General features: G+C 41.0%; 1 protein-coding gene across 1 annotated transcript; it reads right to left on the reverse strand.

Moving 5' to 3' along the window:
* Window positions 1-226: 226 nt before the first annotated feature.
* Window positions 227-21,503, reverse strand: EIF4E (eukaryotic translation initiation factor 4E). Its single transcript, XM_031609137.2, has 7 exons — window positions 21,404-21,503; window positions 12,324-12,430; window positions 9,246-9,341; window positions 7,409-7,472; window positions 5,358-5,471; window positions 2,855-2,994; window positions 227-953 (listed from the first exon to the last, which is right to left on the reverse strand). Exons 1-7 carry the CDS (start codon window positions 21,419-21,421, stop codon window positions 839-841), a joined length of 654 nt encoding a protein of 217 aa, XP_031464997.1. The 5' UTR covers window positions 21,422-21,503; the 3' UTR covers window positions 227-838.
* Window positions 21,504-26,970: the final 5,467 nt, after the last annotated feature.

Below are 26,970 nucleotides of genomic sequence, written 5' to 3' on the forward strand. Positions count from 1 at the left end.
TTTTAACCAAAGCAAAATAACCTAAGTAATACAAAGTGTTAAAATACAGCATAAGATACAAAAACAGACATACTATTTCTAGTAAGGAATGTAAATTATGGTGTTACATTAAAAAAATCCACAATTATGATTAGGAAATCACACAAATAGATCACTGAATTTGACTGAAATGCATAAGTTTGTATCAAAGCTTCGATGTTACAAAAAACAAAAAATTACCAAAGAATGCACAAAATTAATGTTTATTCCACCTTTGTCATATTCCCAGATTCTTCACCAATGTTACATGAGCAAAAACAACTGAAATCAATATATCACTAATGTTATCAAATAGGGAAAACAAATAAATTAATCTAGCAGCCATCAGCATAGGTTACAGCAAAGGTGATGCTGTATAAAAAAATTGCTAGAAAACTGTATGCACCATACTCTTTTCCAAACCAGCAAAATGTTACTGCATACAATGCAAATGTAAAACAGAGTAATTTCCTGCAGGTACAGAAATGCAACTTTTCTGAATACTGTGGATAAACAAATGTTTTTTGTAATAGTAATGTTTCTACCAAGCTATTACAGAGTGGGCCAGGAAAACATTTATGACTCAGGGGGGTGTACTAAAATTCTGATTGGTAATGGTTACTTCAGCCAAAATAGAAAAAAAATGAACACAGAAGTACAAGACAAAGGCGAATTAGACTTCTCACAAATCTTAGCAACATTTAGATGGAAATCAAATTTAAATGTAGTCCACTCTGCTTTTGAAGAGGCTTTGGTTCAGCTCCCAAATCTCGATTGCTTGACGCAGTCTCCTATGAAAGAATACTCAGAAGGTGTCTTCTTAAACAACAAACCTATTTTTAGTGGTGGAGCCGCTCTTAGTAGCTGTGTCTGCATGGGACTGATAACCAATCACTATCTTTGGAGGAAGTCCTAATCTTTCCTTGTATACTCTCCTGGAGAAAAGAAACAGAAGAATAATTTAAGCAAAGCTCTTCAAAAGGAATCAGTAACAGGATAGCTGCATTTAAGATCTTCTGCTATTTCCTAGGAAACAGTTGCCTAACCAACTCAATTCACTTAGTTGTCTTACTAACTGAAATGGTTTAGAAAATTTCTCAAGTACAAATGAGGGACTTTAAACATGGATTTGCTAGCTTGTTGAATAAAAAAAAAATCATCTGTATAAAATTCTTGCCAAAAAATAATGTACATAACTGTAAAATACTGATTTTACTGCATTCACATGAATATCATCAACATCAAGCTGTATTCACACATACAGAAACAAAGAACTATCAAGAAGCCATCATCCACAGTTCCAGAATGGCAGAGATGGTAACTTATATCAAATGAAACAGCAATTCCCTGAAATACAGCCAGCTTACCACCACGCTCGTCAATTGAATTGACTTACAGTTCTTTTTTTGAAAACTCACAGAAAGCAGGACCCTGTTGCCCCCAGTTCATTAAAGTACTGTCACAGACACCTACCAAACCAAAGCTTTAGGAGAATCTCAGCTTGGATGTTTTGACTTCAGAGATCAAGTCATTGTTACCCTCCCCCTACACACACTATGCTGCTTGATTAAGAGTATAGGATGTAAGCTAGTGGCTGTAGGTTGCAACCTCAGACTAAGCCACAGAAGTTTTCTCAGCACTGTTAAAATTATTTTAGCTTACCCTGATCGTAATGGGACAGTTTACAGGATTATAGCTTACTCCAGTTTTAACTGTTAAATAAAAGCTTGACATAGTGTACTTGCAGTTATGGCAACATGACAATAGGTAGCTTACTCAAGCTTTTTCAGTTTGCAAAGTCTCAGCTTTTACAGGTAGTTCTTCAATGGAGGCATCTTAGCCATTAACAACATATTAAAGTGCACTAAAATAACCTTACATCAAACCTAGCATATATTTTCCCATCAGCATAAGATGTGTACCACAGTTGTTTGTTTGTTGTTAATCACCTTTCAAGTCTCAATAAGATCATACTGTAATTAAACAGTTTCTGCAAGTCTGACCCTCAGATTCAGAGATTCAAGTGAGGCACTTAGTGTGCTAAGAGCCATCCTGAAAGCTGCCATGCCTGAAAGTTGAATTTTGGCTTAAGACCAATTAGATGAACTGGAAACAACCTGTGTAAACCACTGTAAATATTTAAGAGGCCTTCAGTGACCGAATGAAACAGTAGGTAACTTTGAAATATCAATCAATATCACAGCAAAAAGAATCCATGAGCTTAGCAATACTTGTTAAATAGCAGACTAAATGTATTCTCCTTAAAGATAGCTATTGTCTTTTACAAAAACAAAGACTAGAACACACCATTTCATGCATCAGAAATCCAGAACTTGGTTTGTATGTAAACAGACAAAAAGAAAACCATCTGTAATTTTGCAATGCGTTACTATCCAGCTCTTATCAAATATAAGAATGTGCTGGTGAGTTTCCATCTCCCATTTCTAAGCATCCTTTTCCCAAGAACAAGCTTACCAATGCTCTATTGTTAGTGACTAGCCAGCTTTACAAATTGGCATGCTGCAACAGAATTTACACTATTTACAAAAACTACTTACAATACCTCATTATGGAACTAAAAGCTCCTGCCAAGATCTGTGTTGAACTCGTGATTATTTCTATACTATAGCAAATAGAGTACAGTAGTTCAATGAAGTTGCTGATGCGAGCCCACAAAAACTAAACAGTGAAGCAAACAACTTTACAGTGAGTTACTTGAACTTGGGATACAGCTCTGCTCAGGTTACATTTGCCAAAAGTGCATTTTTTTAATTAACTAGCTGTAAGTGCATTGTTACACTTCACGTTCATTTGAGAAACAAATCACATTACTTACCCTATATGCGTAACAGCATCCCTGTTTTCACATTCAGTTGTCCATATTGCTATTTTATCACCTTTAGTTCTAACATTAACAACAGCACCACATACATCATCGCTGTAGTCATCAAATGACTCCCCAATAAGGCACAGCAGCTACAAAATAAACATTAACAATTAAAGTAGCAGTTTAAAGTCAGAATTCTGCTCCATAGACAAAACACTAAGTGCTTTGAGGATTATTATGTTTTACTGCTTATACCCACTAGTCATATAGCAACAGTATTCTGTTGTCTTATCAAAGTCCCAAATGTTACAAGTGATTGTAAACTCAGTTGGCAGTAGCATCTTCCTCGAGTTTGTCTCTTCTGTTTTGACAGATGCAAGTTCTGACAGATGATCACTTATGTCTCCCTCTCAGTCCTCAATCCAAATAGGTGCAGGAATTAAAGGAATTTATTCTTTATGAAGTACACAGACAGACAAATGGGAAATTTTAGTTTACATTCATTAACTGGAAGGAACCTGTGAGAAACTATTTGAGCAATGCATCACCTGTCTAAGATGTGACTTCAATTCTGAAATGCAACAATTCAAAGGCAAACCACGTACCACTTTTTAAGTTGCAATCTAATGAAGTATTTCCTATCAATATTTTACTTAAGAAAATTCAGAGTTCCTAAAAGCTATGTATTGGGAATCAGTATCCTCAACTGTTTGCAATGCATCAACACTAGTGTACAAATAATACAAGATTCTCTTCCCAGATTTCTAATGGCAAAGTTTGGGAATGACAAAGATGATAACTTGATATGAAGTTTCTAAGGAGTTATGTCACTAACTGAAAGTGATGCTTAAAATCTTCAACTTTCAACTTGCGCAACACAATTTTTAGATATTCAAAGCTGATAAGTTCTTGTAGTTATTGTTCTCCACACTGAAGTACTCATCTCTAAATGGACCTTTTTTTACTTCACTAGCACATTACATTTTAAACACACTGGTCATTATATTAATTTTCTGGAGTCACAACTTCTGGAAGTTCAACACTCTTGCAAAATATTAAATAAAGCAGGTCTTTCAGTGCTCCTGAGAGCTGCAAGGGCTGATTTCATCAATGAAATAAAAAGGACAAAGTGTGCTACTGAATAAATCAGGCATAACTACACATACCAAAGATTACATCCAGCAGCAGTGGTAGAAGCCATAAAGATTAAAGGCTAAACCACATGAACACTCAAAAAACATTGATCAACAGCACATAAGTAAGCAAAGATGACTACAATACTCAATAAGCACCAGTCAAGCAAATTTTTCATGAATGCTACACAAGAGGAAAGTCTTCTCAAATTAAGTTTAATCTCCAGTTAAGAATGGTAAAGACTTATATTTTAACAAAGGAGAGTGATAAACACTGATTTTTATTGGAGATAGTTGGCTACAAATAATTATGGGAATTAGACAGGATTATCTTAAAGCAGGTCTCAGTCACCTGGCCCTTTGGGCTGTGCCATCACCTGGGGGTAAACAAAAAGCAGTGCTTTCTATAGTCCTAAGCCTATATGGACTATGTGTTGCCAATCCATATGAAATGGCTATCAAGAGTCAAAAGGACCTACACGTATGTTTAAATGCACATATCAAGAGTTTCATTTACCCATGTAAAACCATATTTTACCCAGTAGTATAATGTCTAATAATTCTTTCCTCAAATCAGTGATAGTGACCAGAATCAACTTAAATGCTCTTGTATTTTGGATACTTTAACTTTGATTCCAAAGGCCACTCCTCTCTTTTAAGAAGCAGAATACTTTCTTCTCAATGAAGCAGAGAAGAAAAGCTAGCTTGATTAGTTTAGTTTTGATGAAATTGCTTTGCATTATATTGCATATAATAGCTGCCCCTAAAAACCAGATCATATCTTTTAGACTACTTAATTGGTTCCTAGGCAGTACAACAGTATTCTTTTCCAGAACACATCTACTGCGACACACAGTATCTCTAAAAGTATACTTAATGTTTTAAAAAGTATATCCTAGAACAGGTAACAGCAATGGGAAAAAAACATTTTTTATAGTATACAGGAATATTTTGCTATTCCTTCATTATTCTAGTGTTAGGACAAGTAAGAAAAAACAATTCTGAAACTACTCACCTGTAAGAGTATTTATGAACAAATAATTACTTGTAAGCAGCTAAAATAAATTTGAGAATCATATTCAAGACCAAGTATTACTCTAATAGTTGTGCAAATATGTCAAGAACATCCTATGGGAAAATTTTGTATAGCAAACAGCAATCATGAAAATTCTAAGAAAATATTCAATGGCATACAACTACATCAAGCATCATTCCAAAAGATCATGTTTCAAATGCAGCTCATCAATAAAACACAGCCTGCATGAGAATAATATGCTAGCATGAAACTGTAAGTCCAGAATAGCACACAGGAATAAAGAGCAGTTAAAATATTTAACACAAATTTCTTCAGCTGCAACTTTTAAGGCCGTATAACTTACTGTCTCTAGCCAGAAGCGATCAAGGTCACTTCGTCTCTGCTGTTTGGTTAGTGTAATTAGCCATCGGCCTCCTCGCTTGTTTTTTTCATCTTCCCACATGGGTTCAATCCCATCCTGAAAAGAACAGTCAGAAGTTATATTAGAATTGGTTTATACTTTTCCTTGGATATAACCAAAAGACCAACGATAATTGAAACAGCACCCAGAAGTATAGTTTGAAATACATATTTGTCTAGAAATACTCTGGACCAACACTGAAGTTTGCTTTTTAAGAAGTTTTGGAACTTTTCCTAGTGTTTTTTTCTTTTTTTTTTTTTTTTTAGTCATTGTTTCCACAAAAGATTCTCAACCCAAGCTGAAGCCCTAGCTATACAGTATAGCATAAAATACATTGCAAAGTCAAACATCCACTTCGCCCTCTCTGAAACCAGATAAAATTAGCAGCCACATTCTGGAGTCCTTATTTTAAGTCCTGGACTCAGCACAACACTGGCCAAGTACTCCACTTATGTGTGAAGATTACTTCACTAAAAAACACCCTGGCAGTCTCTCTCTGACTTCCTGCACACACGGGGTGAAAATAAGAGAGTTCTAATCACTAGGGCCACAAAAAAAAATTAAAGAAATCAGCAGACCATTTAGAAATAAATTACAGTCTCATTCATGCATTACCAAAGGCCTTGTACCACATCAAATGACTCGGGATACGTTGAACCTTGCAAACAAATCAGCTACCACTCTTGCATCTACCAGCTATGCTGAACTTCAGGAAGGAAGGTCAGTCATTGAAAAAAAAAAAAAAAGCAGATAATTTTCTGGACAGAGAAATTCAGACAAGAAATGGCTATTAAGAGTCACACTATAGAATTTCAGCTGCAATCTAATTAAATGTTCAACCTACAGGATGGAACACTGCCAGTTCACTTTCTCAAATTTAACACCCTCACTGGCAGCTGCAGAGCTCAAACTGCTTCATCACCTTTAAGAGGAACTCTTATGAGGTCACAATTGAAGGACAACAGCAAGAGATCACTCAAGTCCACAACAGCTGACAACTCTATACCTGTTCCATATAGATGGAAATTAAAGTTTCTGTTGATAACATGCAAACACTGAATAAATGCACATAGAGACAAATGTAGGATTCAGACAAAAATACAAGCATGAACTGTATTTTTTTCTAAGATTTGAAGGGAACAGTTTCTCAACATTTACCAGTAAAGTTTCTCACAACATAAATATTGTTATCTTCTCAAAACCAAGCATAAATACCTTTTCACTGCCCAAAGCTGCTGGGATTTACAATTTGCATACAACCTACTGAGGGGTCCCAGCCAGGGTCTGTTTCATAAGCAAAGGAGAAGCCAAGCATCAGTACTTACACAATTATTTACGTATCTGAATCCAGAAAGGAAGCTGTATGTTAGAAGCACTTCGTAGAGATTAGAAATTAATTTAGAGCTCCAAATCAGATGTCCACTCCAGACAAGAGGCAGGATTTCATGTATAATTTCTCCTTGGCATTTTCTATTAGCTACCTTGAATGCTTAATAACTGTCAGCCTTGTGTACAATTTTTTATTTCATGCCTAAGGAATATGGCACTTAACTGGCATCATAAAAATTAATCACAGGAGTGCTGTGCAGCTGGCTAGTAGTGTTCATTCTGAATGCTGGAGTACATTGCAATTCTCCATAGAACTCAACCATTTTAGCTAATTTTATGTGACAGTGACAGAACTGGAAAAATCTCTCTTTTCATAAAATGAAGACTTATTCATATAAACATCTACAAGCTAGAATGAAGATATAAACATAACTACAGATCAAAGTGTTTTGTATTTAAAATGCTGAAGGAATTACTTCCATTTTCAGTATTGGTAACGGTGATTTTCAGAGCACATGTGTTTGGGACTTCCTAAAAATTTTTTTTTAGGACATTTCCAACCGTGTTCCCACATGTCTGAAATGAAACGTTTGGACACTGTCTTGCTTAGTTGGGAAATCATCAATCAACATCCACAACTGAAGAAAAATGGTTAGCAAGCATACCTTAAACAGCGAGTAGTCACAACCAGGCATTAAATTACTAGAGAGCTGGATATGGTTGTATAAACTATTGGAGGGAAAAACAGCAGGATTAAAAACTAAGCATTATTTTAAGGTACAAAACTCTTAAAAAATTTAGGACATGACTGAATAAAATATAAAAATTAAACAGCATTAAAGTTATTCAGAAGCAACCCTGTTACCTAGTTTGCTTTTTTCCCCAGAAGTACAAAAGCATTAGCTTTAAGAAGCTCTAGCTTAGAGAAGCAGAATGGAAACTCGTTTCATCAACACTAGCTGGGCTCTTACACCACAGTATTTTCCAGAAATACCTTTCCTTCTTCTAAACCTAGTTCTAACAGTTAAAAAAAACATAACTAACTGAACTTTCATGCAGCAAAGAAAGTTTTGTGCATGTGTATTCTCTCTCTCTGTACACATGCATGGAGTAACAATATACTCCTATGGTTATTCTCTCTGCAGAGAGAGATTTTAAAAAGCATTCAATTAGATTTTATTGAAGACTGTAGGCCTGATAATTCAAACTGAAATAAGAACTCAAAAGGCAAGAACAGATGACTGGAAGAACAAAATACAGCCAGAATTAAATTCGCAACTACAGAATTCAGAGTTAAAAAGTTAAGGCAGTATATATAGCCTCCTAGCAAGGAGACAGGTGCTTTCCTTTCATGCACTGCTAAGGTGAGACTTCAGAAGACAGCGTGCATCTAACACTAAATTGTAGTCCAAGACCAACTAACACTTAGTTTTCTTTTTAGTACTGGACCGTGCCTAATTACTGCGACTTATTTTATACTTTGACTGGAGACATCTGAACACTTACTTTTTCTCCAGTCTTGATTTTTATCTCAAAAACTTACCCATCACCAACTATACTGATCAGCTTCAAACAACTTATCACATATTCCACTGGGGGATACAAAAACTGGTTTCAAGGACAGAATCCTACTCCCCTCCCTCCAATGACTGTACTGACAATATTAGCCTAAAATCTTCAACACGTTTCTTCTCCAGTGGTGCTACTTTCATTGATGAGTTTTATTACTCCATGCTTAAGAGACCATACAGATCTGAAAGACAACATGCAACAGAAACCCAAAGAACCATAATGTTCAAAGCAGCACATAGCACCTAAGATCAAGCATATAATGCTTTTTTTTTTTCCTCCATTCTCAGTCTCACACTGCTTGCACAGTACATCCCCTGGCCCACATTTCATTATTTTGGAAGGTGAAATCTTCCAGTAAGCAAAGTGAATTTAACTGGAGCATTTGAAAAGCAGAAGCCTCTTTTCAAAAGGGTTTCTTCCTGTTTGACTTTGTTTTTGCAGACTTATAACTTGGAATGAAGGTATTTTCTTCTGAAACGTCTACAATTCTGTCAAGGATGCCTCTACTTTTCTCCAGTCTTCCAAATGCTATGCTTCAGATACAGGCATTCTTGCATATAAGCCAGCTAACTAAGAATGTAACCAACTAGCAAAGTTTGGAACTAAAAGACAATCAGATCCTCTGAGAGTTTACAGATTCATGTCAGTACTGCACAAATGCCATTTTCTAAATGAATGCTATGTACGTGTGACCATAAGCACTGCTAACAGCAAAAATAAGTGCATTTAAAATATGAAGAACTTCTCCAATTACACATAATTCAAAGATTATATTCTAGGTTACAGTCTACCAAATTCTGAAGGATGGAGTAGACCTGGCCTTCAATTTTATAAGAGCTGTGGCTAATGAAGAACTTTATGCCTTCCGATTTTGGCATAAACTTCGCTAACACATATCAGCATTGCACAGACTGAAACACGTTTACTTACGCCCAAAAATCTTCAACAGTATCAAACTTTGAGATCAGACGGAGGTTTGCTTGCCAAGTTTTGCTCTTGTCATTTTTAAAAAACCAGAGCGCCCATCTAGAGGAGAAGAGACAGAATAATAGCATCTAGAATTAAAGTACATTAAAAATAAAATTCAGTACTGATTATATACCAAGTAATTGCAAGCCTCAAGAGATTATTAGTATGGAAAGCATAGCAGGCAACATGAAAAACTCATTTCTAAAATCTAGCACTGCAATATGTATCTTAAAGTTAGTACAGTTATACAAGACTTGATTATTTCATTGGGGTAATTATTTCAAATTTGTTTGGGTCATTTCTAGGACTAAATATCTAAGCCTCAGATGTTTCCCCTTTTTGCCACTGGTAAACTGCGAAGTCTTCCCACCAGTAACGATCATGGTTTGAAGCACTGTCAATTAGTCTAATCAGGAACTCAGCTACCTTTTCCATAAATTCTCTGTAAAAGTCAAAAGCTAATTCTAGCATTCTAAGGTTACATATACAAACGTCTCCCTAGCATTCACACACCAGGAGAACAAATGTAAATATAAGTCACTTTGACTCACTGTTTATAAAACTACCAGCTTAAACTTCACTTCAGGTTTTTAGATCTGCACATGTGAAAACTAAATATAATTTTCCACCCTATTTTCTCCAACATCTCAACTGACTACAAGTTCAACATTATTATAAAAAAAAAATTTTTACACTCAAAAGACATTCCTCAGGAATGCTGGAAGGGAATACCTGAGGAGGCATTTAACAGAACAGGCCTATTCCTTATTTTGATCACTTCAGGAGTATTGAGCTGACTGAAGTTAGCACTAGAATAGATTTATCTTTCCACAGTACTCCCGAAATCATGTGGTGTGTATTTGCTGAGACTTTTTGACTATATCAAACCTTGCTTTAAAAGTTAGCTATTTTCTAGAAAAAGCCCCACACCACTCATAAGAAAGCATCAGCAAGAATTTAAGCAAAGTGCTTACAGGAAAAGGGACAGAAATGGACAAAGAGGACAGTAGAGAACGAGGGGAAAAGATGAAAACGTGCCATATAGTTCTCCTTGTTTGCTCAAAACAGAAGAGAGTAAAAGGCCAGCCACACTACAATACATTCTCTTTAGGGCAGCACTTAATAGCAACGCCACGCCAGCTCCTTAGCTGAGGAGATGAGCACCCAGCTGCTCTGTTTGAGGTATACGTATTCTGCTGCAGTCACTTTGCACATTTAAACAAATTCAACCTGTAAGTTTAAAATTTCTGCAGAAGGTCAGTCCAAGTGCAGTTTTATCAAGAGATTTTATACTCAAGAAGTCCTCGCTGTCTTTCCAACACAGAAAGCAATAGTAGCTTACTAATTTAAGTAGTATCTATTTCCACATGCTAAACAGAGAATTTAGTTAGGAGGGCTTGGATTTTTCAATGTCTCTTTATTTCCAACTGCAGCTCCATGTTTTTCTTGACAGGCCAGTCAGCCTCACCTCTGTCCCTGGAAAGGTAATGGAACAGATTGTGCTGGATGCCATCTCCAGACAACTGGAAGAAAAGGAGGTTATCAGGAGTAGTCAGCACGGGTTCACCAGGGGGAGGTCGTGCTTGACCAACCTGGTAGCCTTCTATGATGTTGTCACTGGCTGGGTGGATGGGGGGAGAGCAGTGGATGTAGTCTACCTTGATTTCAGCAAGGCATTTGACACTGTCTCCCACAACATCCTTATAACGAAGCTGAGGAAGTGCGGGATAGATGAGTGGACAGTGAGGTGGGTTGAGAACTGGCTGACTGGCAGAGCACAGAGGGTTGTCATTGGCGGTGCAGAGTCTGGTTGGAGACCTGTAACCAGCGGTGTTCCCCAGGGGTCGGTGCTGGGACCGGTCCTGTTCAACATCTTCATCAATGACCTTGATGAGGGGGTAGTGGCCACCCTCAGCAAGTTTGCTGATGATACGAAGTTGGGAGGATTGGCTGACACGCCCGAAGGCTGTGCTGCCATTCAGCGAGACCTGGACAGGCTGGAGAGCTGGGCAGTAAGGAACCAGATGAAGTTTAACAAAAGCAAGTGTAGAGTCTTGCACCTAGGGAGGAATAATTCCATGCACCGGTACAGGTTGGGGGATGACCTGCTGGAGAGGAGCTCTGCAGAGAGGGACCTGGGTGTCCTGGTGGACGACAGGTTGGCCATGAGCCAGCAGTGTGCCCTTGTGGCCAAAAAGGCCAATGGCATTCTGGGGTGCATTAAAAGGAGCGTGGCCAGCAGGTCGAGGGAGGTTATCCTCCCCCTCTACTCTGCCCTGGTAAGGCCTCATCTGGAGTACTGTGTCCAGTTCTGGGCTCCCCAGTACAAAAAAGACAGGGATCTCTTGGAAAGAGTCCAGCGGAGAGCCACAAAGATGGTGAAGGGCCTGGAGCATCTCCCCTATGAGGAAAGGCTAAGTGAGCTGGGTCTGTTTAGCCTTGAGAAGAGAAGACTGAGAGGGGACCTGATCCAGGTCTATAAATATCTAAGGTGTGGGGGGCAAAGTGGCGAGGCCAGACTCTTTTCAGCAGTGTGCGGAGACAGGACAAGGGGAAATGGCCAGAAGCTGGAGCATAGGAAGTTCCGCACCAATGTGCGCAAGAACTTCTTTACGGTGAGGGTGACGGAGCACTGGAACAGGCTGCCCAGGGAGGTTGTGGAGTCTCCTTCTCTGGAGATATTCAAGACCCGCCTGGACGCCTACCTGTGCGACCTGGTGTAGGGATCCTGCTTTGGCAGGGGGGTTGGACTCGATGATCTCTGGAGGTCCCTTCCAACCCCTACGATTCTGTGATTCTGTGTGATTCTGTGATAAAAATGAAAATTCAGGTGCCCTACAGCTTTTTCTCTTGATGAGACATTAATACGAGCATATGCATTAGCTCTTCACAGTGTTTCTTCTGCTGTGTTTCCTACACTTCATGACATTATTACTGTAGACACCAGCCATTCCAGATATTTCAAGTCTAATAAGCAGTTTGGCTAAATAAGGCAGCTTTACTACTTTCAGCTCCATATTGCGGCTTCATACTACTCACCTGTTTTGTAGTGGATGCTTTATATACTGTTCAGGGCTGGCAACCTCCTGAGTAGGCGCTGGCTCGGTTTTCTCCTCTTCTGAAGGTTGAGGGTTGGGAGTGGTTTCCTGTTTGAAGAAAGAATTTATTAATAAGTTCCTTCTCAATTTTTACTGATGTACGTTAGCTCTTTCAAGTAACTTTAAGAGCGCAGAACATTAGAACTCCTCTAACTCAAATTGGATTGGGAGGGCAGGGTGTCAAATCACACCACAGAAGCACAATTTGTATCCCTTTATCCTTCAGCACCTGAACAGGCCCTATAATACCAGCTGCACGAGTTCACACTGAGCTGTTCATTGACTTGCTGTCATTTCTTCCCAGCTCTGTTTACTGAACAGGTTTGTATTCAACTAAAACACTGTTGAGTTATTTCAGAAATAAGCAATATAGTATATTATCTAGAATAGGAACCTCTACATTAATTCCCAGAACACCAATAGCCTAAGAATGAAAATATGATGATTTTTGGATAAGACAAGGCATCACTGGAAACAGTTACAAAGTCCTTGCTTATTTAGAAAAATGTGTCATTACAAGTCTAAGACACACCCAGAATCACAGAATTGTAGGGGTTGGAAGGGACCTCCAGAGATCATCGAGTCCAACCTCCCTGCCAAAGCAGGTTCCCTACACCAGGTCGCACAAGTAGATGTCCAGGAGGGTCTTGAATATCTCCAGAGAAGGAGACTCCACAACCTCCCTGGGCAGCCTGTTCCAGTGCTCCGTCACCCTCACCGTAAAGAAGTTCTTGCGCACATTTGTGCCGTTTCTGGCTGTTTCCCCTTGTCCTGTCTCCACACACTGCTGAAAAGAGTGACCTCGCCACTCTGCCCCCCACACCTTAAATATTTATAGACTGGGATCAGGTCCCCTCAGTCTTCTTTTCTCAAGGGTAAACAGACTCGGTTCACTTAGCCTTTCTTCATAGGGGAGATGCTCCAGCCCCCTCATCATCTTTGTGGCCCTCCGCTGGACTCTTTCCAAGAGATCCCTGTTTTTTTTGTACTGGGGAGCCCAGAACTGGACACAGTACTCCAGATGAGGCCTTACCAGGGCAGAGTAGAGGGGGAGGATCGCCTCCCTTGACCTGCTGGCCACGCTCTTTTTAATGCACCCCAGAATGCCACTGGTCTTTTTGGCCACAAGGGCACACTGCTGAAACCCCTCAACGTAAAATCGCTACTATAGGCAGGGGGAAACCAAGCTGGTAAGTAAGTATCTTTATTTGCAACATTACTGCTAACAAAGTTTCAGGCACCAAGCTACATAATTTAAAAATGTATTAGTTCTCAAACATCAAACTGAAATTTAATTCCATATGATTTACCGCAGGTTTGACCAATTCTGTGTTCCCCCCTCCCCTCCAAATCTCTACAGTGTTAGAGATATCAAATATTTTAACACAAAAGAGAAATAACATTCCCTTTGCACGTAACTCCCCCTACCAAGCTTGTCATTTGAGAAACCACTGTGCCAGGTTTGCAATTCTAATACCTTCAGAGCTGGAATACAAAGCTTTATTGTGAGACCAAATGCTCTCTCCAGTTACCACCATCTCTCCCTGATCTGCAATTGATGCTAGAATATTGCAATAAGGCAAGAAATGAGCATTTCCTCCAGTTAACCCAGAAAAAGCTCTTCAGAAATATAAACAAACATGAACTACAGCAGGCCCAAGGACCTTAGTCATTCCTAAACACAGCAAAGCAAAAGCTGTACTTAAACTGAGCTTAATTTTTGTGGTCTTAAAAGAATAATGTAGGAATGGATTAAGTAAATCAGTGGATTAAGTCAGCCATCTAATAAAGGGAGCAATTTCCAGCTTATTCAGTTCATCATGACCAGAGCTGCTGAAAAGTGAAATGGGTTTGAAGTGGTAACAAGCAGCACTTAACCTTCACAAGACCAGCTGACAAACTCTTCTAGCAACATCTAGAAACCTGGCTTAACACAGACTATCATTATCAATACAACTGGTGCTGTTACTTAAGTATAGCAACATAGTTAACTTCAGAGAAACTACACCTTCATGCCTGGGGAAAAAAAAAAAAAGAAAGAAAGAAAGAAAAAAACTTATTTTAACAGTCTGTCCAGCAAAGACATTAGTTCAAAAGCTAAACATAATTTATACCACATTTAAGAAGACTTTCGTACACTCCCATGCTCAGACTGAGATAAGAAGGCCTCATGGGCAGCAACAATTATGGTACTGCTTTGATTTACACACTACAAGGGGTAGGTAGTACAATCTCCCACCTCTTTTAAGAGAATAAATGCTTTCTAAAGAGTCCCTAAAAAGGTCCATCAATATATAACACTGCCTCTGTGGGCCTGTCAATCTGTCCCATCTCCTCCAGTGAAATACTCTAACAAACTAAACAGTCCTTCAAGAAATAAATAGAACACCAATAAGCATTTCAAATCTTACCTAGAGTAAGATTTCCAGTGTTAGGCCCATCTGTTTTTAAACTGATGGGATTAGATCCACACCCTTCCCTTTAATCACACACAGGAGTCCCAGAGAAGAAATTAAGATGGTCAGTGCACAGTGGCTACCAAATACACCAAAGCAGTATTTCAGCAGCTCCCCTGAGTCACACTTGCAATATACTATATGACACCAAGGTGTACACAAAATGCCCTGACTTAATTTGAAGGGTTCAAGAAATATTACATGTGCAAACAAAAAAAAAAAAAAAAGGAAAGATCAGTATTTGGGAAGTAAACTAAGTGCAAGAGTTTGCGCTAACACTTGCTTTCATTCACATTACTCTACAGTTGTAAATCAATTGCAAATAATAGACATCAAGTGCTAAAGACTTTTACATCCAACAGCATTTTGTCAAATGCAGAGTACTTTCCAAACTCATTCATATTTGCTCAGCAAAGAGCTTTCAACATACAAAGAGCTGATCCTAGCATCTCCCAGGTCACTCTTCCAGAAACATAACAATCCCAAGTGGAAGAATTAATACAAAACCAAGCACATGCAGGACTGCCATATGCAATTTCTTGTTTCTAATGGAAGACAACATCAGAAAGGCTTAAGATAGCACCTGCAGACTATGCAAAAACACAATGAGCCTCAATACCTCCCTATATACCAATGGTCACCCTTGACAGGGTAACCACATGAAAGTCCATTTTGGAACAAATGGAGACATCTGACACCACAGAAATGTTTTTAAGTCATCATAATAATAAGTTTCTTAAGATGTTTTGAAAGCGGTGTAACTTTAATGAAATTCAGACTACCTATCCTTTCAAGCTGTTGCCCAAAGCAGCACATGACAACCCACTTCTAAGACTTGGCCATGGTCCCAGCTCAGGACCACACAGTCCCCCTTGAGCACGAGCCCAGCCTTAGGAGGATTCCATCAAGGCACAAATGCACACATCACAGTAAACTTGGAAACAGGTGTAAAGTTGGAAGCAGAGCCTTTTATCACAAAACATTTCTGCTTAATCTCAGGCAGAAGCTTAAAGCAGCTTATATGCACTACTTTTTATTTTCCAGCGCTATCCATCAAAATAAAAAGCACTTTCATTTTTAGTTAGTTAACCATACCGGCTCCCTTTTCTTTTCATCTCATTTATCTCACCATTCTAACCAAACAGAAGTGTTTGTATAGCAAAGTATTTCCCATTAATCAAACACAAAGCATGCCAGTTCAGTAACCGCCAGAATCCCTTTCTTGTGCTCAACCTCTTTCCAGCTACTGAAATCCTACAGCAAACCACAAGCACACACCCAACACTGCCTTTACATGATTCTATAAATATAGTATGAATTAAAGTTATGTTTCATGTATTTTACCAGTTCACACCTTGAAGTCCTGCAATTGCTGCACTATTAACTTAAAGCCAGATCGTCTCCACCCACAGTTTCTAGGCTTCTAGACTTACATTCATCTACAGTATTTTACTATTGCTCATAACTAATTCCTTCTTTAACCTAAAATTGACATTGCGTCTACTATTAAACCATCACCAGGTTTGTTGCTTTTAAAACAGATGTAATAAAAGATGGTAGCATTACCAGCCAGACTGGAAAGCTTCAAATGGCCAATCCTACTCCTCAAACACAATACAGCACGTAATTAGGAATGACATTCGCTACCCACATGCTTCTTGATGTAGGAATCAGCTTGCAGAAGCCTATGAAACATTCACCTACTCAGCACTTAGTGACTGTGCCTATCTGCACGTTACCTGGATTCTGACACTTGCAGACTTAATTGGTGTTATTCATTCCTTCTCCACAGCACATAATGACCAGTGCATGAAAGGAAGGTGTGCATGTTGCTGGGACAGGAAATGGGTGCTGCTCACTGCAAGAACTGCATAGTCAGGTTATTTAAAAGAAGCAACCCGCTTGACTAGGTTCCACCCAGTGTTCGCAGATACCGCCCAGACCACATCCATGATTTAATAATCTACAAAAGTTGTTTAGGAAGTCCAGTTAAAAGAATGACACGTACGTTCCAGAAGGAAGCAACCTCACACCACTATGCATTCTTGGAGAAACTTTAGAGAATTCAGCTTGCAGAAGAAGCCCATGCAGTTTCTTTGAATTAAACCAAACTAAGATACATCTGAATGGTTTCCCCTCCTCACTTCGGGTTTCCAAAAGAAGAGAAATATGTGGTCCAGTTAGCAGATGTCAGTTATCTCCTGGTGCTTCTTGTAGATACCTGTACTGCACTACAGTTAGGACAACTATTCACAAAGTACAAAAATCAAGAGTTATTTATCTCAAATACTCTACACAAAAAAGAATTTAAGCCCACCCACAAACAAATCCTGAGAGAAAACAAAACAAACATGGCATTGTACAGATCAGCAGGACTGATACCCAGCTCAGGAATGACTATACAGAGGTAAAGATCACATGGATTATAAGTACTACTAATTGGAATAAAGGTACCAGTAGCACCCTACTGCAAATCCAGCAAATGGCTTTCCAGACACCAGAACAAAAAAAGCTCTAGGCATAACATAACCAAAGCCTAACAGGGAACATCTAACCTGGCAGCATATGTTGCAATTTAGAACACCACAGACTTCTAGGAGGCATTCACCATTAGAAAACAAACACGGTTCATGATTTTAAGTGAGTGATACCCCAACAAATCAGGAGAGAAATGCAACATGAGTACAGGAGGACAGGAACAAGAGATTGAGTAAGTACTGCCACATCTCACACCGGTCTGTGCTCTGCTGCTGCCCATGCTACTGGAACATGAAACCTACAGGTGGGAAAAGATGACTAGCAACACTTAGCACTAAATCCTAAGACGCACAAAAAGAAACCTCCCCAAAAATTGCTGAAAACAGCTCCGATAACTCAAGGAATAAGAAGTTATGTGTAACATTTCTCATTTCCATAATCAACAATACTACACAACAGACAAAAAAAGCACCCAAATTACTCTAAGTATACAGAGCCATTCTTGCAACCAAGGCTGGAATTGTTGGCTGAAAAGGTAAGATATTCAGTTTTCAGAAATGAATTTTAAAATGTAGTAATGTAGGAATGCTCAGAGGGGTTGTTCCTCAACCACAGAAACCAGACTGATATGCCCAATTAAAGCAGATAACATACACAAGCTAATGGAACAAACAGCACTAGATGCAAGAAAAATGGAATGATGATTAAGAGATTATTCACTTGAACAACTGTTCTACACATTTAGAAAAACTTCAATAGTTAAAATTTTACAGCCTTACATCCACTACATAATAATCAAGGGCAAGTGTCATTTTCAGGCAGTTAACAAAACATTGCATAGCACACAAATCTATAGACAACACTTTTAATACCTTCACAAAATGAACAAAGTAGAGAAATATTACAGTTTAGGATTTGAGAAATTTCCCTTTCATACTTCACGCTGTCTCCTAGTTCCGCTCATTTGATTCCCTGCCCCATCCACTCAAGGCTCACACTGATTTTTACAGAGCTACCAAAGGGTCAGGCTTCATCATCAAAATTTCCTATGTACCTCTAGACCTGCAGGTTGAATCAGCAGAAGCAACATAACACAGACTCATACTATTTTTAATGCATTAGCTCAAAATAAGTTTGAAATTCAATATGTTCTGTGAAACATATCTGTTCTTAAATTGCTTTCAGAAAGATGTTTATCTCAGTTACAAGATGTCCAACACATTCCTTCTCTTAAAATATAGGAGGCTTTGTATTGCCAGAAATGTAATTTACAGTGAGGAGGCCAATTCATGCTAGAAGCTCTCAATTATTCAACAGCACACAAGATACATTTATGTTGACCGTACTAAACCTGAGCACTGTACAGATTTCAACCAGAGAGGGACAAGGCTGTAGCTGAAATACCTCGTAATAGGAGTAAATCTAAAGCTAAACCTGGCCTGCACTGAATTCACATGCTAGCTTTCTGTCACTAATACCTCTCAGCACCTCTTGTATTTGAAGAGGTATTTTGAACTTCCCAGAACTTCAAGACCCTATACCACTATGTTTATATCCCCTTAGGAGTAATACCATTTCATTTAAAGAAAGAACAGCTCAGTTTTGAGTCCTACCTATTGTCTGTTTTGCCTAAACAAGTTTCTCAAGTTACATGACTTGAGTCTACTCTTGAAATGTGATGTTAGATACCTAAGAACCACATTTGACCAAGTACAAAAGTAGCTGTCAGAAAGCAAATCAAAGAACCATAATGTTTGTTTCCAATCTGAGCAATAAGGGATCAACTGCTCCCACATAAATTACTTCCACACAACTTATCCCACTCGCATGTTAGTTTCTCCATGGCTACATTTTAAAGTCACCTTTGGTAAACTACTGTTTACTAAAGCATTACTATTGGTCTTGTTGTTGACTTTGTGGACTTTTGCACAGTGTCATCTGAACACAGTAATCCTCAAAGGCTACAGATGAACCAACTAACAGGACAGGCTTCTGCATATTCAGACAAATTAATCTAGAACAGTCTTAAAAGAGCAACCTTCTGGGATAGCATAAGAGAAAAAAAACTGACAGATACTACTTTTCAATTTTGCAAACCATCACATTTTCCCTGCAGTGGAAGTATAAGCCACTGTACAACAGACTTATACAGAATAATCTTGCTTTTCTTAGCAGTTTCCATTGGACACCCTGCAGTACTCAATATTCCTAAATAGTTTCAGTAAGTTTTTTCCAGTCCCTTAACAAGATATAAAACAACTCTAGAACTTGTATGTTACTGAGAACGTGGAGCAGGACCCAGCTAAACCTTGGACAAGATTTTGAATGTTTACAAGAAAAGAGGCTCCATATGATCACATGATAATCAAATTCCTTACATCCCCATAGAATTAATTTGTTCAGTGGAACATTATGCAGTATTTACGCAACACTAAGCATCTAAGATCTCTGTTACTAAGTAGGTTTGACTCCATGCTTAGGTAGAAATGTGAGCCACCAAGAAGAATAATAAACAAAAGCTTAACTATTAAAAAACATTTAAAAATAAGCAAGCATAGCTGATAGTTATTTCCTGAAGGCAAGCATCTCACTGCAGGCAGACCCTTCGGCAGCAACGCCGTTTGAAGTTCTAAGTGTTGCTCCATCCTCTGCTCTCAGTGGGTCAGCACAACTGTTTACCACTGCATGGCAAACTGGATCTGGGGAACCAACCTCACTGGGAAATAGTGTGACAAAAGCCATTGTTTCTATCCAGCTCAATAAGGCCCCAGATCTAGCTCAGTACGTGATCACACACTTGTGCAAAATCGACAGAGAGCAGCTCGGAGATGGTCACGCTCACACCAGCATCACAGCTAAGGGAGTTACAAAGCTGTGCTCTCTGCATAGCTCCCATTCCCAGTGGCCATCAATATGACACATTGTTTATCCCAACACCTGCCGAGCTCAGCAACCATTACAAAGCAGTAAGCTGACACAAAGCTCTCACCTTTGGAAACGCGGCTACAGCTCAGAAAGATCGGGTATGGGATGCCAAACCCAACACCTAATGCTGCAGCTGATGACCGTGGGCAGAGTACTGCAGCTCGCTGCCCCAACAACTGCTGCTCTGCCTTCCCAGAACTGCCAGGCAATTCACAGATGCTGACCAACCCCATCGCTCCTTGCCAATAAAGGCAGTTTTTTCGTTCATAAAAGAAAATTGCAAGAAGAGAGCCAACCTCCTTTACAAAAGGGTATGTGGCCACCTCCCTCACAAACTACAGTTAATCTTTATTTTAAAACAGCGAAGTGATTACTGGATGTAAACGCCCGGCGCTACAAAGGAGGCACGGGCTCCCCGCGGTCGTAAGCAGCAGCCACAAAGAGCCCTTCCTTCGGCCTCCCTCCTCGCCCCGTCGCCAGGCGGTCACGCAGGGCCCACGGGGCGCATGGGAGCAGAGCAGCAGCGGGCCTCGGCCAGCTCCAGCTGCTCCAGTTCTTCGGGGAAACGCAGGCAGGAACAGCGCTCGTAAGAGCGCAGCACCACAAGCACACGTAGGAAAAAAGAACGACGTTTTTAGTTATCACGAAGTGCCCAGAAAGCTTCCATCGGAGTGCGGGCTTCGAGACGGAAAGGCGCCGTCCGCGGGACGGACGGACGGACGGACAGCCCTCCGCCGCTCCCCCGGCCGCTCGGACCCGTTAGTGCCGCCGTTAGCGGCGGGCCGCGCCGGCCCGGCAACATGGCCACCCCCGCGCGCCGCACGCGGCGCCGCCCGCCTCCCCCCCTTCCCTGTCCAGCCGCCGCCGCCGCCGCCGCTCACCTCCCGGCGGCCCCCGCCCGCCCCGAGCCCGGCACAAAGGGCGCCGCCGCGGCCCGCGGCCCCGCCGCCTCCCGCGCCGCGTTCCCCTCCCCCCGGCGCCGTGCGTGCGTGCGTGCGCCCCGCGCCGGCCCCGCCGCCCTGCCCGCCCCCGGCCCGGCACCGCGCGGCCCGGCCGGCCCCGCCGAGGAACGGCGGCGGAAGGAATAGGGGCGGCGGGTGGGAAGGAGGGGGCGGCGGGGCGCGAGGGAGCGGCGTGCGGCGAGCGGGAACGAGGCACTCACCGGTTCCACGGTCGCCATCTTAGCTCGGTCTGGCCGCACCAGCGCCGCGGGGAGGGGAAGGGGCGGGTGGGAAAGGAAAAAAAAAAAAAAAAAAAAAAAAAAAAAACGGCTACAAACCCGGTTGGCCGCGCGGCGGTCACGTGGGCCCGGCGGCCGTTTGGGAAGGGGGAGGGCGGGCGCCGGCCGTCGGGCGCCGGGCGCGGCGAGGCGGCTGCTGGGAGCCGTAGTCCCCGGCGCGGGGCAGGCCGGGAGCGCGCGGGCACGCGGCGCCGCTCCGCCACGCGGGGAGGCCGCGCGGGGCCCTCTGGCGGCCGGTGGCTCCGCGCGGGGAGCGGCGCGGGGAAGCCGGGCGTGCCCGCCGCCTCGGTCCCGGGACGGTGAGAGCAGGGGTAGATCCAGCCCGCGAGGGGCCTCCGCGTTGTCCTAACGGGATGCTACGGCGGTAGAGCTCATTGTAGGTCTGCGGGAGAGGAAAAGGGAGAAGCGTTCTCCACACAGAGATTTAGGCAGATTGGACCTTAGTCTGGTGCTGAATATTTAGAGGTTACGAGTAAACAAACCTGAGGGCCCTGGGTTTGTTCCGCCCAGAGCAGAGCAGGCTGAGGAGAGGCCTCGTGGCAGCCTACAGCTCCTCGCAGAGAGCGGAGGGACGGCGCTGAGCTCTGCTCTCTGGCAATGACAGAGCCTGGGAGAACGGCGTGGAGATGTGTCAGGGGAGGGGCAGCTGGGTCGGGGACCGGGTCTGCGCCACAGGGCGGCGGGCACGGAACAGGCTGCCCAGGGCTGTGGGCTCAGCCCCAGCTGCCGAAGCTCAGGGAGCGTTTGGACAGCGCTCTCGGTCGTACGGCCCGATGTTTGGGTGGTGCTGTGTGGAGCCAGGACTTCACAGAATCGCCTGGGTTGGAAGGGACCTCAAGGATCATGAAACTCCCTCATCTTTGTGCATCCCTTCCAAGTCGGGATATTGTAAATTGGCAAGCCCTGGGCACACGGTCCAGTCTAGATCAGGAATTTGATCAGAGCGTGCTCTGGCTCATGTGCCCTTATTTCCTTTTTGCATCGTAGGCAGCAGAAGCAGATAACACACAGCTACATCTACTCCCAGCAGAGTGCTTTGGTTGTTGGCAAACGAAGCACAGAGGTTCTCAACTGTTAGACATGCATCTGTCTGGCATAGAACACTCTTCTCAGTAATCATAGTTTGCTCCACAGCCATGCCTGTGCAAGGGCAAGGGCTGCATGGGTTCTGCACTGCTGTAGGACAGCTCCAGAGTCAGCTCCCACCCTCCTGAGTACACGGAGCTTGGTATTTCTCAGCCCCTCTGGCAGTTCGAGGTATGCAAGGCTCACCTGGGCACAGTGCCCTCCAACCTAATGCCTATCGTTCAGTGGGCCACAGAACATTTTGGATTTAATCTGCAGTCATGCTTGCATGAGCTGCCTTGCAGACATGTCACCTTTCCTTGGTCGGGAAGTGTCTGAAACTACAGAGGCAGGCTTACGTTAAACATCTGGTTGCCTGTAAAAACTCTAAAGCTGGTTTTCTGAAAAGCTATGCTTCTGGGAGACCAATCATGTTTTATCCTAGTTTGCTCAGAAGATAATATCTTTAAAAACAATCCCAGGAGGTGGGGTCCTGTTAAAGAGAGATGACAAAGGTGAAAGGACTGTCATTGAAAAACCGAAAGGTTTTAACACTTGATGTTTTGCTCCAGTGTTTTAGCTGACTGTCCTGCTGCCAGTTAGAAGTGTACTTCTAACCACAACTATGGGAGTTGCAGTGGCTGTATTTTCCCACCCCTTGGCCCTTGATTAAATAATTACAAGTCCTGAAAAACTTATCCCAGCCAAGATGGAAGAAAACTACTGCTTTGCTGCGTGCAAATAGCAGGGTGCAGGGAGTCAAGTACAAAATGAGACATACCACAGCTCAGATTGTTGATAGTTCCACAGGAGATTGAAAGAAGTGAAGGCTGCAGCACCCCTAATCTACAAGAATGGTCCAGAAATTAAATGGAGCTATTTTTAGAAATCATGTCCTCACGCAGTAGAGTGGAGCCCATATTTTAGACTGCTATTCATGATCAGAAATGCCACCTGCTCAGATGAACAATAAAAACCCAGCAGCATGAGAGGGATAATAGTATGTTTGAGCCCTATGTTGGTTCCATGGAAAAAGACTGTAGGAGTGCAGAGAGAGCTTCCCTAGAGAGGCATTTCATTTTCCTTCTGAAATGTTTTCATCACAGACAGTCTGGTGTAGGCTCTGCACACTTCCATTCTACTTTACCTGCTATTTGTTAGCAAGCAGGGTATTTTCTGGCTTTGAGCATAGGTTTATTCAAGCACATTCATGCAGCATCCCTTTTCACAGGGAGACTTAGAAGAGGAGGACTAGTGTTTGTAATTGTAGCGGTTAGAATGCTTTCCGGTCTCCCTAGAAATCTACCTTTTATAGCTGTTCCCCTTGAAATCACTTTCCAGAGCCTTGCCAATGTTGCTCATCTCATAAAAGAAAGGAAGTACGATGTTACAGTTTTGAGGGAAGAATAAGCTAGGAAGGTGACAGAGGGACTGAGCAGCATTGCACGCAGCACAGTCTTAAGAGAACTGAGTGTTTAGGAATGTGTTGGGAAGAGGTGAGACAAGCAGCTTTTTAGCTGTTAAGCAATGTGAAATTGGAAATAAATCTTCCAGATACTTCAGTTAGGCTTGCATTCCCTTATCTACTGCAAGCAGATAAATGCAACTAGGCTATACAAGTCACGCTTTTCAACATGCAGGTTGACTCTTCATGGAATTCAGTAGATTCATAAGGCAGAATTTCCCTCTACAAAAGTCATGTTGTTTCTTCAAAGTAAATAATGTTAATCCAGATGTCTACTAGTTGTGGAGAGTGAGCAGGCTTCCTGGCCTAGCCTGTCAGGCTCCCTATCTTCCAGGCAAACATTTTTAGAATTTGGCATCAAGTATGCAATCCTGCAGACACTGCTAGTAACTTCCATCTGTTCCTAATTGTTTCTTACTGCTCATGCTATCAGTTTTAGCAGTTCTCATTGGATATCTGGTGAATCTCGCACAAGGGTTTCCCCTTTCCTTCACTGTGAAAATTGACTCAAGTAGTTTGTAAACTTCTCTGGTTATCAGTGATACTACCAGTCTGGAAGGCGTCCTGTTCCCAAGGTTTGAAGAAAGATTTATTAGTAGTTTTGATTCCTTTTGGAAGGAGGCAATCTGGCTGTTTTCTTACATTTTATCAGAGGGAATCTACATTTAATTCTACTACTTTTTCCCTTCAAGTATTTCTGCACCTCTTCTAAAGATGCTTTCCTGTTTCTAGTGCCCTTCCTTAGCCTGCTGTTTACCTGTGCTGTCTTTTCTTTTGCCTATTCTCAAACTTCCTTAGTAGTTCAAACACGTACTAAGCTTTTTTCCTATGTGCATTATAAAATAGCTTTCTTAATTCTTACAAGGATTTGATCATTGTAGCTGCAGTTTTTAGTTACTTTTTAACTGTCCCATTTTCATATAGTTTCTCTTTTCGAAACTGAGGATAAATTTCATGGGGTTTTTTTTTGACTGTTGGTGATCCCATAATGATATTGCATTAAAGTCAGGTAAGAGAATGCCACAGAATGATTCTCCAAATATGAGATTCTTCAAATATGAGATTTCAAGCCAGATCCTGATTGCTACTCAAGAAATCAAACCTGTCTATCTTCACATGGGCTTTCTAACTAGCTTTTCAAGAAAGAGTGAAAATGTCTAAAAAGTCAGTCTCTTTGTATTGTCTAGATATAACATTGTACATCTGTGTACAAGCAATGCAGTCTCCTGCTCCTATTGTATCTTTTGTCCTTACTGAATAACTTGGTCTTCCATGGTGTTTTGTTATTAGTAAAATTGACCCAATATCAGGTCAGAACATGTCAGCAATTATTTGTACTCTTCTACACTCTCTCTCTTTAAGCTGGATGTAGTCTCTGCACATACTATTTGATTTCTAATAATAAATTTGTTAATTGGATTGATTGAATGAGCTGCTTTTTCAAAACCAAACCTGTTTTTAAGGGGAGGTGAACTTCCTGTTGCTCCAACAAAAAAAATTGCCTGCCTCTGTAAATGGGGGCAGTGGTATTGCGAGACTGTTAGTTGGAAAAGTGTTTGTAGAGGTGCAAGAAAATCCACACTTACAGATATTTCTCTGCATGCACAGTGCACTAGAAAGAGCTTGTGGTATTCAGGCAGCTAACTTAGCTTTAGGACTTCAGGATTTTCTTAATAGGTCTTGAGATGGGTGACATATATGTGAAAGTTTTATTAAAAAGTATTTATCACTGACATAATCAATCAGAACACAATCCCAAAGAGGGGCTAAGCCAGAAGTGTGGTTTAGGGTATTGTTTCATTGTTTTTCTTTTCTACTGGGAGATGCAAGAAAGCTGCCTTATGCTATATTTGTTTGTAGATCACTGAAGTGTCATTGGTTATCACCAAAATGTCTTGGAACAGTAAGTTTCTGATGTATTCTTTCTGCCATTTAATTTACATTAGTGTTTTGTTGTTTTTTTTTTTTTTTAAAGGGAGGGAGTTTAATGAAGTGATGTGTTATCTGCCACATGGTGTCTCTAAATAAAAACACAGCAAAAATATATTGAAGTTCTTAACCTTTTATAATACTGTTATAAAAAATAAATACTGGAAAAGACTCAAAAGAAAATGACTGGGACATGTCTTCTCAGTGATAACACAGAAATCGAGGAAGAAAAGAATGCTCCATTTGCAGTAGAAAGTTAAATCATGCTCAGGTGTTGAAAGAGCACAATCTCTAATTTGTACACTTAGAATGTCAATACATTCAGAAGCATTATTTTTTTTGCCCTGTGACATGCTCTTTGATTTTATCTATTTTATAATATTTGGTTTCTAGTAATTGTTTACAGACTGTTTAATGTGAATACAGTAATTAATGAGCCTCCCTATTTATTTGCGTAATGTGCTGCCAGATGGATCTGATATTCCATTTTACTTGTTTGGCAACCGCGCTCGTGCTTTGACTGCCTCTGTTTTAATCCTGCCTTTGAGCCTCTTAACATAGATAATCCATCCAGAATCCGCTTCCTCACTGATCATTTTCTCTTCCGCTTCTTTTGTGTTTAACTTTGCGTTTTCATTCTTAATGAACTAAGTATACAGAACTATGTTTTATGGCCTTAAATGTCATTTTACTGAAAATAAGTGTGAATGCATGCTAATAATCAAATGATACTGAGTGCCATGTAGTAACTGTCTGCATTCTCATTTTCCTATGCAATACAGCGGTAACTGTGTAAAGTCCCTGACAAGACAGGTATGCTTACTAATGGTTTTTAATAAGATAGACAAATATAGTACAACTTACCTTGCTTCCAGTCAAAAAGGAATGCATTGTAATTTGTTATATGTTTTTCTTTGATTTCTTTAGTTAAAGAGGCCCAAAGCCTCTAAAGATGACATCAGAAGTTATCCAGCAACTTATAACAGCAATGAGAGGATTATGAATTACAGTAATCTTTTCTTAAGACATT

This window comes from Phasianus colchicus, chromosome 4 (genome assembly GCF_987193195.1).
Source record: "Phasianus colchicus chromosome 4, bPhaCol1.hap1.1, whole genome shotgun sequence".
Taxonomy (NCBI): Eukaryota; Metazoa; Chordata; class Aves; order Galliformes; family Phasianidae; genus Phasianus; species Phasianus colchicus.

What these genes read in the sequence shown, in the direction of transcription:
- EIF4E (XM_031609137.2), bottom strand. An exon ending in ACTGTTGAAGATTTTTGGGC is followed by an intron (nt 7,473 to 9,245) that starts GTAAGTAAACGT and finishes TCCCTCCAATAG; the next exon opens with TTTATACAACCATATCCAGC. An exon ending in ATCGCTTCTGGCTAGAGACA is followed by an intron (nt 2,995 to 5,357) that starts GTAAGTTATACG and finishes TTTATTTTGTAG; the next exon opens with CTGCTGTGCCTTATTGGGGA.